General features: G+C 50.4%; 1 protein-coding gene across 1 annotated transcript in view; it reads left to right on the top strand.

Annotated features, from left to right (window-relative positions):
• Positions 1–17,386, top strand: part of VPS13D (vacuolar protein sorting 13 homolog D) — a gene marked incomplete in the record, with an annotated part of 334,001 nt that overhangs the window by 57,719 nt on the left and 258,896 nt on the right. The window contains 4 exon segments of the mRNA XM_077455954.1: positions 35–125; positions 935–1,061; positions 3,297–3,477; positions 3,575–3,905. Of these exon segments, the coding sequence (XP_077312080.1) occupies positions 35–125; positions 935–1,061; positions 3,297–3,477; positions 3,575–3,905 (730 nt within the window).

Raw genomic sequence — 17,386 nt, forward strand, 5'->3', positions numbered from 1 at the left:
CACTCTGTGACTTCATTCTCTTTTGCATTGAAAGGTTCACTCTTTATCGTTGGTGTTAAAGAAGACCGCCGGTGAATTGGCGAAAGCGAGTGTATCCAAACTGACTGCCCACGTGGAAAATATCGGTGAGTTTAGGACAGAGGAGTAGAGAGAACGGGATTCATGTCCCACACATGACCTATAGACATGTCATACAATGGAGGAGGAGAGTTACTAAAACTGGAGCGCACAGCGATCCCCTCACTTTGGAGGGATTTCCTCTCACTTCCTGTTTTGACTATGGGACAGGAAGTGAAGGAAAATCTCCCCAATTGAACACAGATGGCAAAACCATTAACTGAGAAGGGTTATACCCCCCCCCCCCCCCCTTACTCCATCTAAAATAGAAAAAAAAAGGTTTTGCCTCTAGTTTTACCTTCGTGGAGGAGAAGACTAAGCTTGGTAAATCTAGTAATCTGTGTCTTTGTAGGAGAAGAATGTTTTCCTACACAGCTTTGTGTGAAGTGAAGCTTCGCTTATCAGACAATTTGAGTCTCTTCTCTTTTCCTGAATGACTAGAGAATGTGGCACCACATCCAAAATATAAGCAAATAAATAGAACCAAAGATAAATATTAAATTGGCAGCCACAAGTGGACCCAAGATGAGGGAGAGATAAAAATCCAAATGTATTTACCATCGTATAAAAAAACATAATAAAACCCATCTTAACATATATGGAAGTTGTGTGTTGTTGTCCCACCTAGGTGAGACCTCTGTGAACACTTGAGAAGTCTTGTAGGTATGTCCATAGAGATGGTGGACTCTGTATATGTAGAGGGTCTTCACCGATCACCCCCCCCTCAGGAAGTCCACCTCTCCGTCTTCCCGTAGGGCTGCATGTGTTGCTGTGATTGGTCCTCTTTATGTAGATTTTGTCTTTTCATGCCCTGCAGAGGGGGACCTGGTGTTACAGGGGAGTATCGGAAGCCTGTCCCTGAGTGACCTGACCACCCATGGTGAGCTGTACACCGAGCGCTTCACCACAAGCGGGGATGAGGCTCTAATATTCCACATTTTCAAGTAAGTGTACCCAGACAGTTCTTTATAATTGTGTACAGATACTGGGGGGGAGGGGGGGCTTAAGTGTTACTTCACCGGCCGGCTTGTATGCTGTATGGGGTAGGATGTCCGTCAGCACTATATCTACATCTGTTCTCCATCTTACTGTTAGCTCTGTCTCCGGTACAGCAATCGGCATCCTTCCTGAATGATTACATAGATGCCGCCATTATGAGGTGTGAGCAGACACTTTCATAGCAATGATAATCCCGTCTACATTGGAGAGTAGATGAGAAGTTGTGTTCATGTAAATCCTGACCTGATATAAAGAGCAGGCGGCGCATCTGATTCTCTATAGAAACCCGCGGAGAAAACGCCAACCAGCTTCTTTGTTACTGGCTCTGATGCCCACCCCCACCCCCTGCACCTTACTATTGGCTGGGACCGCACACCGGTTCTTTCCCAAAACTGTACAAAGGCCGACATTCACACAACCATCCATTCATGTGACTCCAGTGAACAGTCAGGGCGCCCGAGGAGCTTTAGTTTGCATATGTAGCGCTATACAAATCATTTATTCATTCATTCATTCACATATGTCAAACACAAGGCTGTGGGCCGAATACAGCCCTCCAGGCCTTGTTATGTGGCCCTCACACTCAGTTTTTCAGCTGGAACGTGGCGGAACTCCATTCTCAGGTTTTCAGGGGTTGGGAACTCTTAAGGCGTCAGCATACCAAGACATTTGGGACAATTTCATGCTCCTAACTTTATGGACACAGTTTGGGGATGACTGCCCCCCAGTGCACAAAGCACTAGGAAAATGGTGACATGTTAAGTACTTATTTTCCCCGCTGTATATGCTGGTGTAATCCCAGGACAAGTGTCTAGTATGGACAAGTGTCTAGTATGGACAAGTGTCTAGTATGGACAAGTGTCTAGTATGGACAAGTGTCTAGTATGGACAAGTGTCTAGTATGGACAAGTGTCTAGTATGGACAAGTGTCTAGTATGGACAAGTGTCTAGTATGGACAAGTGTCTAGTATGTCAGGGTCATATAGAACCCCAGTACACATATAGTAGGTGATGAAGGACCCCAAAATGCAGCAAACCACAAGACGTGTGCGTTGGGGTTCAGGTCTGCGTTGGGGTTCAGGTCTGCGTTGGGGTTCAGGTCTGCGTTGGGGTTCAGGTCTGCGTTGGGGTTCAGGTCTGCGTTTGGGTTCAGGTTTGCGTTGGGGTTTAGGTCTGCGTTGGGGTTTAGGTCTGCGTTGGGCTTCAGGTCTGCGTTTGGGTTCAGGTCTGCGGTTGGGCTTCAGGTCTGCGGTTGGGCTTCAGGTCTGCGTTGGGGTTCAGGCCTGCGTTGGGGTTCAGGTCTGCGTTGGGGTTCAGGTCTGCGTTGGGGTTCAGGTCTGCGTTGGGGTTCAGGTTTGCGTTGGGGTTCAGGTTTGCGTTGGGGTTCAGGTTTGCGTTGGGGTTCAGGTTTGCGTTTGGGTTCAGGTTTGCGTTTGGGTTCAGGTTTGCGTTGGGCTTCAGGTCTGCGTTTGGGTTCAGGTCTGCGGTTGGGCTTCAGGTCTGCGGTTGGGCTTCAGGTCTGCGGTTGGGCTTCAGGTCTGCGGTTGGGCTTCAGGTCTGCGTTGGGGTTCAGGTCTGCGTTGGTGTTCAGGTCTGCGTTGGGGTTCAGGTTTGCGTTGGGGTTCAGGTTTGCGTTGGGGTTCAGGTTTGCGTTGGGGTTCAGGTTTGCGTTTGGGCTTCAGGTCTGCGGTTGGGCTTCAGGTCTGCGTTGGGGTTCAGGTCTGCGTTGGGGTTCAGGTTTGCGTTGGGGTTCAGGTTTGCGTTGGGCTTCAGGTCTGCGGTTGGGCTTCAGGTCTGCGGTTGGGCTTCAGGTCTGCGGTTGGGCTTCAGGTCTGCGGTTGGGCTTCAGGTCTGCGGTTGGGCTTCAGGTCTGCGGTTGGGCTTCAGGTCTGCGATGGGGTTCAGGTTTGCGTTGGGGTTCAGGTTTGCGTTGGGGTTCAGGTCTACCAGAAATGGTGCAAGTCTGTTTTTCTAGTTTTCTTACTATTGCCGCGTATCGATAGGTGCGCGGGGGGGGGGGTCTCTGGTGATGTGAGTATAATTAGGGCAGTGGGGGTACAAGGAGGGGAGGGGGGTAAGACGCACATTGATATGATTATTCACATGGATGACAAATGCCTATAAAAAGCTTATCCCCTCCCCCGTACACTGAGTCTTTTGCTGTCTCCTCCACCCTCCAGGTACGGCCCCCCGGACCCCTTGTTAAAGAGAGAATATGACATGTGTGTAAACCTGCGAATGGCCTCGGTCCAGTATGTCCACACCCAGCGCTTCCAGTCCGAGGTGGTGGCCTTCATCCAGCACTTCACCCAATTACAGGATATCCTGGGCCGGCAAAGGGCAGCTATTCAGGGGCAAACGGTAGGTTGGGGGGAGGCTGAGGAATGCATATTTATGGGGTTCTGAGCCTAGTGGGAGTAGTAGTCCTATTCTTCCATATTTGATCTGCTTTGTTTAGGTCAGAGACCAGGCACAACGATGCTCCCGGATCCGGCTGGACATTGAGGCCGGGGCCCCAGTGCTTCTCATCCCGGAAAGCTCCCAATCCAATAACCTGATTGTTGCCAACCTCGGAAAACTGAAAGTCAAGAACCGATTCTTGTTTTCTGGATCCCACGGGACGTTCTGCCTAAAGGACAAGGTAGAGTTCCATTATATAATTGCTTCTTCATATACACGTTTCTATACAGTATATATGTGCAGAGCGGCCATACACCCCCTGGACCGGCTCGGTGCACTTTGGGGGGTCCTCTCTGCTTCCTGTCATACATATTGGTTATCAATGGCATGTAGCTGATCGATGTTCAATAAAATGAATCTTTGTTTCTATTTGCCCCGAAGGATGTCATTTTACACGGATCTTCCTACAAGGATCCGGTGTCATGGAAGGTACAGCTTGTAGGTGGAAGGTTCCGGAGTGTTCCTCCTCTTATGGAATTCTCGGATCGCACAGCTCAGTTCTGACATTTCCTGATTTTATGTTTTATAAAAATTTGTGGGCCGCAGAATGTTCTGTTATTGGACTAAATTACTGGCCAATCACCGAACCAAAAAACAGAAGGTGATCTATTCAATGCCGGATCCCAGGAATTCCATAAGAGCGGAGTGCAGTGTTCTCCTCCTATGTTTTCTGTACATATGACTGCTGCGGGTGATGATCTCTCTGCTTTGTGATTCTCTGCTGTGTGAGCCGGACTGAAAAACCCGAAAATAATCCCAAGTCCACAAAGAACCCATCCCCAGTATTGTCTGTCTTCTTTCCCCTTTACTTGCCACGCCTTTTTCTACACTGTGTCATTGTATGGGGGCGGCCATCTTGGCAGGGCTTTCCTTCCATATATCGGAGCCTCCAGCAAGGAGAACAGTGAGGAGCACAGTACTGATATCACAGTACTGACATCACCAGATCTCCTGAGACCAGCAGTGCTTACCGGACACTTTATTAGGTACCGTACACCTGTACAATGGCTCGTTAACACAAATTGCTAATCAGCCAATCACACGGCAGCACCTCAATGCATTGAGGCATCTAGACATGGTGAAGATGGCTTGCTACATCAGAATGGGGAAGAAAGGCGATTGAAGTGACTTTGAACATGGCATGGTTTTTGGTGGCAGACGGGCTGAGTATTTCTTTATCGTACATCGTGGGACACAGAGCCATAGTTATTAACTTAATGGGTATATAGGCACCTTCAGGTGATGGACACTGATATACACACTGCAGGAAGTTCACTCCCTCTCTATATAACCCCTCCTCCTTCCAGGAGTACCTCTGTTTTTTCAGCAGTCTCTAAGGTGTTGGTCACGAGTGAAGATGTGCTCTGAAGAGCTCCAAGCTGGAGGGTTCCCAGGCTGGATTTAAACAGCCTCCATAGACCAGATCCATCTAAAGTGCCACTAAGGTGGATGGTACCTGGGCCTCGCATCAGAAGAACGAGGTTTTGCCTGTAACGCCTCTTTGTAGGGCTGGACCCCAGGACTTTTTTGGTCATGCTATATTACCTAAAGTTTTCCTGAGGGGTGCTATACAGGTCCAAGGCAGTGGACTCCCTGTAATAGGGACCCGATCCTTGAAGGTTTGTTAACGCAGCCCGCCTTGCTGGCTGAAGTTTGCATCTGTCTGTTACAGCAGTATCCTGCAGCGAGGAAAAGGTAAGGGAAGAAGCCTAGGAACGGTAAAAAGTCCACCTATGCTTTTTTTCTTACATAACTAAAAATGCTGTCTTGCCTAAAGTCTCCACTAGAGGGAGTAAATGCACATACCTTAGTATGTTACTTCTCGTCAGCTCAGAAGTCCCAGCTAAACAGCATGTATGTGGTCTCAGCAAGCCAGGGGGAATCCTTATTAGAACATTTCATCCCTGGGGAGGGAGGTACAATTGCAGCTTGTATCCCCCCCGGGGGTCGTGGAGGCGGCTTTTTTCATGTACAGTTTATTCTTCTATTCCCCACAGAACGTTTTAAAACTTCCCGCCTCCCAGCCCTCCCTTGCCTCCCCTCTCGCTCAAGAAGCATATCAATGCCGTCCGTGGATTAGGGCTGATTAAAACGGAGGCCGGGTGGTCGTTGATTGACGGAGGAGGGCGTGGCTAAGGCGTGGCGCCATGTGCAGGACGTAAGTACACGAGGAGCAGGCGCTGGGGACAGACAGGCGCTCACAGCTGCAGTGGACAAACGGGAGCGCTGGGGACATGTAAGGGATGCAGGCATTTCCAGTACAGGAAATAACATTCATAACAACTAAAGCTGAACTTTATTAGCATTGTCTTTTCTAAACTATTTTGCTCAGCGACTTGTGTATTTACTTAGTGCCTCTGTTTTTTTTTTGTGCTCAGCACTATGGCTTCCAAAAAGACACCCCAAAGGTACCAAAAATTTCACCCCCAGGCGCTGGGAACTCCAGTCGTGCCTCCACACTGTCATCCTCGTCTGAGATTCCAGATATGGCAAGCCAGGGTGAGCCATTGGGGCCAATTGGTGGTGCAGCTGCTTCTCACATCTCAGCCCCTGTATATGTGACTGAAGGTGCGTTTTCCTCCACCCTGCAGAGCCTAGAAGGAAGATTAGTGACTCTAATTGCATCCGCTATCCAAAAGGATAGGAAGTGTGTTAGATCCCCCACCTCAGACCCCTTACCAAGGGGACAGTGGGTAGAGGATAAGGTGTTACCCTCAGGTGATCAGGAAGAAGGGCAAACCGATTACTCCTCTGCAGAGGAGACATCTGTAGATGAACCTTTTTCAGCCTCACAATCTGAGAAATTGCTGATACAATCTTACGGAGATAGTTTGTTCCACTTTCAAGCTCCCCCTAGTGGAGTCTCCTGATAGTTCTGTTTCTTCTTTGGGTTCCTTAACCACTTCCCACCCGGCCAATGCATATATACGGCCGGGTGGGAGCCATCTACTCCTGATAGGACGTCCATTCAGTTTATAGCCTTGCCCTTCGGGCTAGCCACAGCACCCTGGGTGTTCACAAAAGTCCTGGCCCCACCTCTAGCCAGGTTAAAGGCACAGGGCATAAAAGTCTTGACGTACCTAGACGATCTATTGCTAATAGACCAATCGGTGGCTCGTTTGGAGCAAAGTATACGCATTACAACCAATTACCTGAAAAGTCTGTGTTGGATTCTCAACCTAGAGAAGTCTTCCTTAAAACCGCTAAAAAAAGCAAAGGAGTATTTGGGTCTGGTCATAGATACAGCCCAGGAAAAGGTGTTCTTGGCTCAGGCAAAAATCAACTCCATAAAAGAGTTGGTTTGGATGGTCAGGTCAAAAGGAGATCCCTCCATTTTGCCTTTGCATGAGGTTGTTAGGAAAGATGGTGGCTTCATTCAGAGCAGTTCCCTGTGCCCAGTTCCATTGGAGACTGTTGAAAAACAGTATTCTATCTGTTTGGAACAAAATGATCCAAGCATTAGACTTGCCAATGCGGCTGTCCCCAAGGGTGTCCCAAAGCCTCAACTGGTGGTTACTAACCCAGAATCTGCTGAAAGGAAAATCCTTCAGACCAGTCATCTGGAAAGTGGTAACGACAGACGCCAGCCTTTCAGGCTGGGGAGCAATACTAGAGAAGACAACTGTCCAGGGACAGTGGTCAAGAACCGAAAGAGCCTTTCCCATCAACATCCTAGAGATTTGGGCAGTTCGCCTGGCTCTGAAGGCCTGGACTTCCAGGTTAAGGGATTGTCATGTCAGGATCCAATCCGACAATGCCACAGCGATGGCCTATATCGATCACCAAGGGGGCACCAAGCATCTCTCAGCAGAGAGAGGTGAATCATAGTCTAACTTGGTAGAAAGGAATGATCTGTGCCTGTCGGCAGTCTTCATTCCGGGAGTAGAGAATTGGCAGGTGGACTACTTGAGTCGTTGGCAGTTATTCCCGGGGGAATGGTCTCTTCACCCCAACATTTTTCGGGCTGTTTGCCAAAGATGGGAGACTCCGGATGTAGATCTTCTAGCGTCCAGATTCAACGTGAAGTTAGTCAACTTTGTGTCCAGAACAAGGGCGTTGGTGACCCCGTGGGATCAGTTCTCACTGATTTATGCATTTCCCCTATTCAGTTGCTGCCTTGACTTCTTTGCAGAATCAAGCTGGAAAGAAAGCCAGTGGGGGATTCATGGTCCCTTCCACTATGGCTAGACCTCTCACAGGGGCCGATATTCAATCCTACCTTACGCTAAATTTAACGGCTTGGCTATTGAAACCCACATTCTGAAGAAACGTGGGCTTTCCGGGTCGGTTATCTCTAATGCAAGGAATCCAGATTCCAGAACTATATATTGTAGAGTCTGGAGGGCTTATGTTTCCTGATGTGAATCCAGGGGTTGGCACCCTCAGATGTATCATAGGTAGAATTCTTGCCTTTCTACAATTAGGGGTAGAGATGAAGTTGGCCTTGAGTACTATTGAAGGCCAAGTCTCAGCTTTTATTAGTCTTGTTTCAAAGACCACTTGTTACACATTCTTTAGTCCGGGATTTTATGCAAGGGGTGATCACAGTTCGATCACCTTTGAACCCTTGGGACTTGAACTTAGTTTTGTTAGTATTACAAAAACAGTCATTTGTGTCAGGGTCGTTACCTGGTTGGTCGCGGTGCTGCCCGTGTTGGTGCGCGCCGATGTCCTGCGGTGCGTGCTGGGGTGCGTGTTCCTGTGCGTGCGGTGTTGCGCGCCCCTGTGGGCGCTGGTGCGCGCCGGTGTGTGCCCTCACGTGCCCCTGCTGGCGCTGGTGCGCGTCAGCGCGCTGTGGTGGGCACGTCGGGTACCGCTGGTGTGTCTGCCGGCGTTCGGGGGCGCGCGCCCGTGCGCGCGTCTGCGCGGTGCTTGGCGCCAAGCGGCCTATTTAGGTCTGCCACTGACATCTCCCAGGTGCTGCCTGATCAACAGCTTCTCGGTTCCTGTCCCGTTGTTCGTATCCTGTGTTCCTGTTGCTTATCTCCTGACGACCCGGCCTTCCCTTGACACCGCTGACCTCTGCCTGCATCTGACCTCGGCCTGTTTGACCTCTCTTCTGCCTGCCCCTTCTGTGCCTCTGCTGCCGCCTGTTGCCGTACCCTGCCTGCACCCGGACTTGCCTGCTCTGCTCCTGTTCTGTACCCAGTTTGCCTGTGTCCTACCTACACACCTGCTGCCGGAAGCTTCCTGCAAGTTCCTGCTCCTGGAGCCATATCACAGGCTCTCTTACCACTCCGCACTCTCAGCCACCTGTCTGCTCTATCAGGGGTTGTAAGTCGGACACGTACGGGAGACCACCCTCTGCCCAAGCGGACTCATCGGTTCGGTAAGTGCCCGCCTGACAGTATCAGGCAGCCATGACTGAGTCCGGGCAGGGGGCCTCCCCTATGGATGAGTTATGCAGACATTTGGCCGGTCTGACCCAAGCCGTGAAGAGTCTCCAGGATGGCTACTCAAGGTTGGAGGAGCAAGTCCAAGCCTTGTCCTCCTCATCTAACCCTCAAGGAACCTCCCCCACCGGTCTTTCGTCTGCACCCTCCGTAGTGATGCTTCCTCCAGAGCCAAGGGTACCTACACCCGAGAGGTTTTCCGGCGATCGCACCAAGTATCGTGCGTTTCGCAACTCCTGCGAACTGTACTTCGCACTGCAGCCCCGGACATTCTCTCTAGAGGCAACCAAGGTGGGCTTTGTGATATCCCTGTTGTCCGGCGAGCCTCAAACCTGGGCCCATCGTTTACTGGAGCAGAAATCTGGAACCCTGGATAGCCTTGACAACTTCTTCTTGGCCATGTCTCACCTCTATGAGGACCCTCAGTTGACTGCGACCGCAGAAGCCGCACTACACTCTCTCCAACAAGGTCGCAGAGCGGCCGAGGACTATGCAGTGGAGTTTCGCCGTTGGAGCTCTGACACAGATTGGAATGACGCCGCCTTGCGTCACCAATTCCGGATGGGACTTTCTGACCCCCTTAAGGATGAGTTGGCACGGGTAGGAATACCACAAACCCTGGATGAGTTAGTCAACCTCTCCATTCAGATTGACCGCCGGTTAAGGGAACGCCGGTCGGAGAGGTCCTCCAGCCACTTCCGTCCCACCTGGGTGCTCCCCAAGGTTCCCAGTTCTGCTGGTCAGTTCTCGTCCACCTCTTCTGCTCCCGCTCTGGAAGCTCCGGAACCAATGCAGCTCGGGTTACTCCGGCCCTCGTTGACCCCTGAAGAAAAGCAGCGCAGACGTACCCTTAACTTATGTCTCTACTGTGGTGAACCTGGGCATTATGTCAGGGCTTGCCCCAACAAGACACGTAAGTGTGTTTCCTCTTCCTTCACGTGTGCCTCTGTTCTACGAAAACCCAGTTCTCACCTTGCCCTTCTCCTCACTTTGCAGCTTCCAGGAGGGAGTTTTCCAGTGTCAGCCATCATTGACTCCGGAGCATGCAGCTGCTTTATCGATCTGACCTTCGCTGCCAACCATCACATCTCGCTCATACCCAAGGCTCAGGGGCTTGCTGTACATCTAGCCGATGGCTCCGCCCTTAGTTCCGGTCCTGTCACTCGAGAGACTGTTCCTCTGCTGGCTACTATGGGCACCTGTCACCAGGAGCACCTGCGTCTGGATGCCATCTCCTCCCCCTTGTTTCCAATTATCCTGGGGATACCCTGGTTGCAGGCCCACAATCCAAGCATTAACTGGGCCACAGGAGAAATCAAGTTTCTTTCCGATTACTGTCAACAACACTGCTTGGCCCGACCGACAGGCAACTCCTCTCAACTTCTCTGCTTGGATGTCGATCCAAAATTGCTTCAGACCGTTCCGGAACCCTACAAGGACTTTGTGGACGTTTTTAGCAAAAAAGGCGCAGATATTCTTCCCCCCCACAGGCCTTATGACTGCCCTATTGAACTGTTACCAGGTACCGAAGTCCCCTTTGGGAGAATTTTTCCATTAACGGAACAGGAGTTAGGCACGCTGAAGGAGTATATTGACGAAAACCTAAAGAAAGGGTTTATCCGTCCGTCTACTTCCCCTGCCGGTGCTGGCATTTTTTTCGTCGAAAAAAAGGACCATTCCTTACGTCCATGCATTGACTATCGGGAATTGAATAAAATAACTGTCAAAAACCGTTACCCTTTACCCCTAGTACCCGAGTTGTTCCAGAGGCTGGGGTCTGCAGTCATCTTTTCGAAATTGGATCTTCGCGGAGCTTACAATTTAATCCGTATCCGAGAAGGAGACGAGTGGAAGACAGCGTTTCGTACTCGTTTTGGGCACTACGAGTACCTTGTCATGCCCTTCGGGCTGTGTAATGCACCCGCAACCTTTCAACATTTTGTCAACGATATCTTCCGCGACTACCTGGATCTATACGTAATTGCATACCTGGACGATATCCTAATCTTTTCCTCATCCTTGGAAGACCATCGTAGACATGTCCGTAGTGTGCTAGCTCGTCTCAGGGTACACGGGCTCTACGCGAAACTCGAAAAATGCGAGTTTGAACGCCAGTCCATCCAATTCCTGGGCCTGGTTATATCTGTGGAGGGCATCAAGATGGACCCCCAAAAAGTATCTGCCATCCTGGACTGGCCTGCACCTGAGGACCGGAAGGGTGTACAACGTTTCGTCGGTTTTTCCAACTTCTACCGGAAATTTATCAGGGGTTTCTCTGCGATTATTGCTCCCATCACCGAACTGACCAGGCAGGGTACCCGATTCTCTTGGACCCCTGAGGCACAGCTGGCCTTCGAAAAACTTAAGATGCTGTTCACCTCTGCCTCTATTCTAAAACATCCGGACCCAGCCTTACCCTTCGTTCTGGAAGTGGATGCCTCGGAAATCGCTGTGGGGGCGGTGTTATCCCAACGGCAGGGTGCCAAGGCCCTTCTTTTCCCGGTGGCGTTCTTTTCTCGCAAACTGTCATCATCCGAAAGGAACTATGATGTTGGGGACCGAGAACTTCTGGCCATTAAGGTGGCTCTGGAGGAGTGGCATTACTTATTGGAAGGTGCTGCACATCCCATCCTGGTTTACACCGACCACAAAAACCTGGAATATTTGAGAACTGCCAAAAGACTTAGACCACGGCAAGCCAGATGGGCTCTTTTTTTTCCCGGTTTCAATTTCATATCACCTATAGACCTGGTTCTAAGAATGTCAAGCCGGATGCCCTGTCACGTATGTTTTCTATCCCTGAAGAGACTCGGCCTCCTGATACTATTCTCCCTTCTGGGAACTTCTTGCTCCTCCAAGGGGACCTTATCTCCCGGATCAGACAGGCTTCTGTTGGAATGCCCCCGAGCCCCGAGGTCAGCTGTAGTGAGGGGTTGTTCTGGCATAAAGGCAAGATTGTGGTCCCTGAAGCCTTGAAGGTAAACGTGTTGGAACTCTGCCATGATCATAAGATGGCCGGACACTTTGGTACTCGGAAGACTGCCGAACTGATTCAGCGCACCTTTTGGTGGCCTCAACTTCTTAAGGACTGCAAGGACTATGTGGACTCGTGCAGCACTTGCTCCCGAAATAAAAACAGCCGGACGCGGGCTTGGGGCCTACTGAAACCTTTACCTGTCCCTGAGAGACCGTGGAAAATGATCTCGATGGACTTTATCGTGGAACTCCCCCTTTCCGAGGGGTTCTCCACTATCTTTGTTGTCGTAGATAGGCTGTCCAAGATGGCCCATTTCCTCCCGATGAGGGGCACTCCCTCGGCTATGGAGACGGCCAAGATCTTTGTCAAAGAAGTTGTAAGGCTGCATGGGATCCCGGCAAGTATTGTTTCCGACCGAGGCGCCCAATTCACCTCGAGGTTTTGGAGAGCGCTCTGCGGGTCTCTTGAAATTGAACTGGCCTTTTCCTCCGCTTATCACCCCCAGACAAACGGACAAACGGAGAGAACCAATCAGTCCCTGGAGCAGTACATCCGCTGTTTTTCTTCTTTCTCGCAGGATGACTGGGTCTCGCTACTACCCATGGCGGAGTTTGCCTATAACAACTCCTTGCACTCCGCCATCAACCAGACACCGTTCTTTGCCAATTACGGCTTCCACCCAGCCTTCTTGCCCAGCTCAGTCCCAGAATGCCTTGTTCCGGCAGTTTCCGAGACATTGGACTTCTTTTCTAAAAACAACCAACTCCTAAAGGAAACCATGGCCCGGTCCCAGGAATGCTATAAACGGGCGTTTGACAAAAGGAGACGGGGAGAACTCGTTCTGGCTCCCGGCAGCCAAGTATGGTTATCTACAGTCAACCTTAAGATGGCCTGTCCTTCCAAGAAGTTAGGCCCTAAATTCATGGGCCCCTTTTCTGTAAAAAGGAAGATAAACGAAGTGGCATATGAACTTAACCTGCCTGACTCTTTTAGAGTGCACCCGGTCTTTCACGTGACCTTACTGAAGCCCGTTACCCCAAATCCCTTTGCTGACCGCACCACCGACCCACCCGAACCTGTTATAGTGAACAATGAAGAGGAGTTTGAGGTTGAAGCAATCCTTGATTGCAGGAAGAGGGGTAATGTAACCCAGTACCTCATCAAGTGGAAGGGTTATGGACCCGAGGACAACTCCTGGGAACCCGAGGACAATCTACATGCTCAGGAACTTTTGCGGGCCTTCAAGAACCGTCAGGTTTCCAGATCGGCTCACCTGGGCAGCCGGAGTCTGCCCTTAGGGAGGGGGCACTGTCAGGGTCGTTACCTGGTTGGTCGCGGTGCTGCCCGTGTTGGTGCGCGCCGATGTCCTGCGGTGCGTGCTGGGGTGCGTGTTCCTGTGCGTGCGGTGTTGCGCGCCCCTGTGGGCGCTGGTGCGCGTCGGTGTGTGCCCTCACGTGCCCCTGCTGGCGCTGGTGCGCGTCAGCGCGCTGTGGTGGGCACTTCGGGTACCGCTGGTGTGTCTGCCGGCGTTCGGGGGCGTGCGCGCGACCGCGCGCGTCGGTGCGCGCGTCTGCGCGGTGCTTGGCGCCAAACGGCCTATTTAGATCTGCCACTGACATCTCCCAGGTGCTGCCTGATCAACAGCTTCTCGGTTCCTGTCCCGTTGTTCGTATCCTGTGTTCCTGTTGCTTATCTCCTGACGACCCGGCCTTCCCTTGACACCGCTGACCTCTGCCTGCATCTGACCTCGGCCTGTTTGACCTCTCTTCTGCCTGCCCCTTCTGTGCCTCTGCTGCCCGCCTGTTGCCGTACCCTGCCTGCACCCGGACTTGCCTGCTCTGCTCCTGTTCTGTACCCAGTTTGCCTACCTACACACCTGCTGCCGGAAGCTTCCTGCAAGTTCCTGCTCCTGGAGCCATATCACAGGCTCTCTTACCACTCCGCACTCTCAGCCACCTGTCTGCTCTATCAGGGGTTGTAAGTCGGACACGTACGGGAGACCACCCTCTGCCCAAGCGGACTCATCGGTTCGGTAAGTGCCCGCCTGACAATTTGAACCGATACAACATGTTCCCTTAGTCCTTCTGACGAGGAAGTTTGTGTTCTTGGTTGCTATTTCCTCAGCAAGGAGGGTTTGGGAATTGGCTGCTCTTTCTTGTAAAGAGCCGTACTGGATTATTCATGAGGACAGACTGGTGTTACGCCCTCGACCAGATTTTGTGCCAAAAGTGGTTTCAGGTTTTCACCTGAACCAAGATATTGTCCTGCCATTGTTTTTTCCAAAACCATGTTCCAGGGAAGAGAAGTCACTACATTGTCTGTCTTGATGTGGTGAGAGCAGTGAAGATCTATTTAAAGACAACTGCTTAGATTCGTAAGACTGATGTCTTATTTATTCTGCCAGAAGGTCCTAAGAAAGGACAGGCGGCGTTGAAATCCACTGTCGCTAAGTGGATTCAGCACGTTATAATTCAGAGTTATGATTTAAGGGGTAAGATTCCCCCGCTTCAAGTCAAGGCGCACTCTACCAGGGCAGTTAGTGCTTCTTGGGCGGTGCGTCACCAGGCCTCCATGTCTCAGATCTGTAAGGCCACAACTTGGTCGGCAGTCCATACATTCACAAAATATTATCAGGTGGATGTAAGGAGGAATGAGGATATCGCCTTCGGGCTCGGTGTGCTGCAGGCAGCAGTATAAGTCCTCCAAGGTCTGGGGGTTCCCTACGGGTTGTGTCTCCCTCCCCTCAGATAGCATTGCTATGGACGTTCTATTAAGTTAATAACTATGGCTCTGTGTCCCGTGATGTACGATAAAGAGAAAATAGGATTTTTATTACAGCTTATCTGTAAAATCCTTTTCTTGGAGTACACTACAGGACACAGAGCTCCCTCCCCTCTTTTGGGGTTTAGATATATTGCATTGCTACAATAACAGATGTACTCCTGGAAGGAGGAGGGGTTATATAGGCTGCCTATAATCACATATAATCACACAACATACATGATATACAATGTAATACTGACATATAATCACACAACATACATGATATACAATGTAATACTGACATATAATAACACAACATACATGATATACAATGTAATACTGACATATAATCACACAACATACATGATGTACAATGTAATACTGACATATAATCACACAACATACATGATATACAATGTAATACTGACATATAATAACACAACATACATGATATACAATGTAATACTGACATATAATCACACAACATACATGATATACAATGTAATACTGACATATAATCACACAACATACATGATATACAATGTAATACTAACATATAATCACACACATGGGTTGGACTTGATGGACTTGTGTATTTTTTCAACCTCACCTACTATGTAACTATGTAATACTATGTAACAATGTCACCTGCTACTATGAAAGGGGACCTGGTACAGTGGGCGGTGGGTGTAGATGATCTCGCACTGCAGACACACAGCTATGAGGATACACATCAGGAGATCCTTGGCAACTCACATACCGGGAAGTGATCTTCTGCTGCTCCTCTGGTGGAATTCTAGAAAACGGGAACAATTTTCAGAATATTTCTTGGGTACATAAACATTCCTGGATCTTCCCTATAATGGAGGAAATCTTCACTTTCTGAGTTCTGTATAAAGGTTTATCACCCGGGGACCTCTATCATGTGGCTCCTGTCCTCCTCTCTCTCCCTCCTCCTCTTCCTCCTCCCTCCTCCCTCCTCCCTCCCTCCCTTCCTTCCTTCCTCCTCCTCCTCCTCCTCCTCCTCCTCCTCCTCCTCCTCCTCCTCCTCCTCCTCCTCCTCCTCCTCCTCCTCCGGTATAGGATTAGATTTCTCTCTCACTTGGCACAGGTGGTGTGTGGACATGGAGGAGTCCAGTAGATGAAGCTGGGTGCCGGTCACTACGGCTGATCATGGTAGGTCACCCATGGTCATGGTGAATTTGTTGGGTGACCGGGGTCACATCTGCACATAGTATTGGCCACCATGACTGATCTCACCGTATGGGAATGACCTTCTGTGCCGGTACAATGATCTCCGCGTTCTACCTGATTGGCTGATACATTTTTCCCTCCATTCATTGAAGGACACAGCCAGATCCTCATCATGACAGATGGGTGTGATTCCGCCACCTGCAGGATGCTAGTTGTTGTTATCCGGATACTGCTGGTCATTAAAGTGGTTGTTTGCTACAAAAAACTGCAAGACAAAGGCATAATGTGTGGTGTGCATGCAATCCGATGATATCGGCACATGCTGGTACAGGGGAGGTCTCCTAAATTGTACAGGCTTAGGAGATATCCGGGGGAGATACAGGTAAGTCTTACTATAGGCCTTATTATAGACTTACCATTAGTAAAAAGAGGATTTGTAAGGGTTTACAACCAGAGCTGTGTTGCAGATAAGGGGTTTGACCACCAGCAGGGGGCGCCCCTTGGATGTATTTTGAGCTGGGTGCACCAGCGTCCTTCTCCAACAGGTGGCGACCTCAAACCCATCCGTCCTGAAGATCAATCCTCCAATAAACAGAAGAGAAGAGGATTTTATCAGAATGGATCCTTCAGAGAGTAGAGGGGTCAGTGTAAAGCTGGTCAGTGCGAGGGTCAGTGTAAAGCTGGTCAGTGCGAGGGTCAGTGTAAAGCTGGTCAGTGCGAGGGTCAGTGTAAAGCTGGTCAGTGCGAGGCTCAGTGTAAAGCTGGTCAGTGCGAGGCTCAGTGTAAAGCTGGTCAGTGCGAGGCTCAGTGTAAAGCTGGTCAGTGCGAGGCTCAGTGTAAAGCTGGTCAGTGCGAGGCTCAGTGTAAAGCTGGTCAGTGCGAGGCTCAGTGTAAAGCTGGTCAGTGCGAGGCTCAGTGTAAAGCTGGTCAGTGCGAGGCTCAGTGTAAAGCTGGTCAGTGCGAGGCTCAGTGTAAAGCTGGTCAGTGCGAGGCTCAGTGTAAAGCTGGTCAGTGCGAGGGTCAGTGTAAAGCTGGTCAGTGCGAGGGTCAGTGTAAAGCTGGTCAGTGCGAGGCTCATTGTAAAGCTGGTCAGTGCGAGGCTCATTGTAAAGCTGGTCAGTGCGAGGCTCATTGTAAAGCTGGTCAGTGCGAGGGTCAGTGTAAAGCTGGTCAGTGCGAGGGTCAGTGTAAAGCTGGTCAGTGCGAGGGTCAGGTGTAAAGCTGGTCAGTGCGAGGGTCAGTGTAAAGCAGCTGGTCAGTGCGAGGGTCAGTGTAAAGCTGGTCAGTGCGAGGCTCATTGTAAAGCTGGTCAGTGCGAGGCTCATTGTAAAGCTGGTCAGTGCGAGGCTCAGTGTAAAGCTGGTCAGTGCGAGGGTCAGTGTAAAGCTGGTCAGTGCGAGGCTCAGTGTAAAGCTGGTCAGTGCGAGGGTCAGTGTAAAGCTGGTCAGTGCAAAGCTGGTCAGTGCGAGGGGTCAGTGTAAAG

This window comes from Lithobates pipiens, unplaced genomic scaffold (genome assembly GCF_037356315.1).
Source record: "Lithobates pipiens isolate NorthernLeopardFrog02 unplaced genomic scaffold, aLitPip1_a1.2 Scaffold_27, whole genome shotgun sequence".
NCBI classification, from domain to species: domain Eukaryota; kingdom Metazoa; phylum Chordata; class Amphibia; order Anura; family Ranidae; genus Lithobates; species Lithobates pipiens.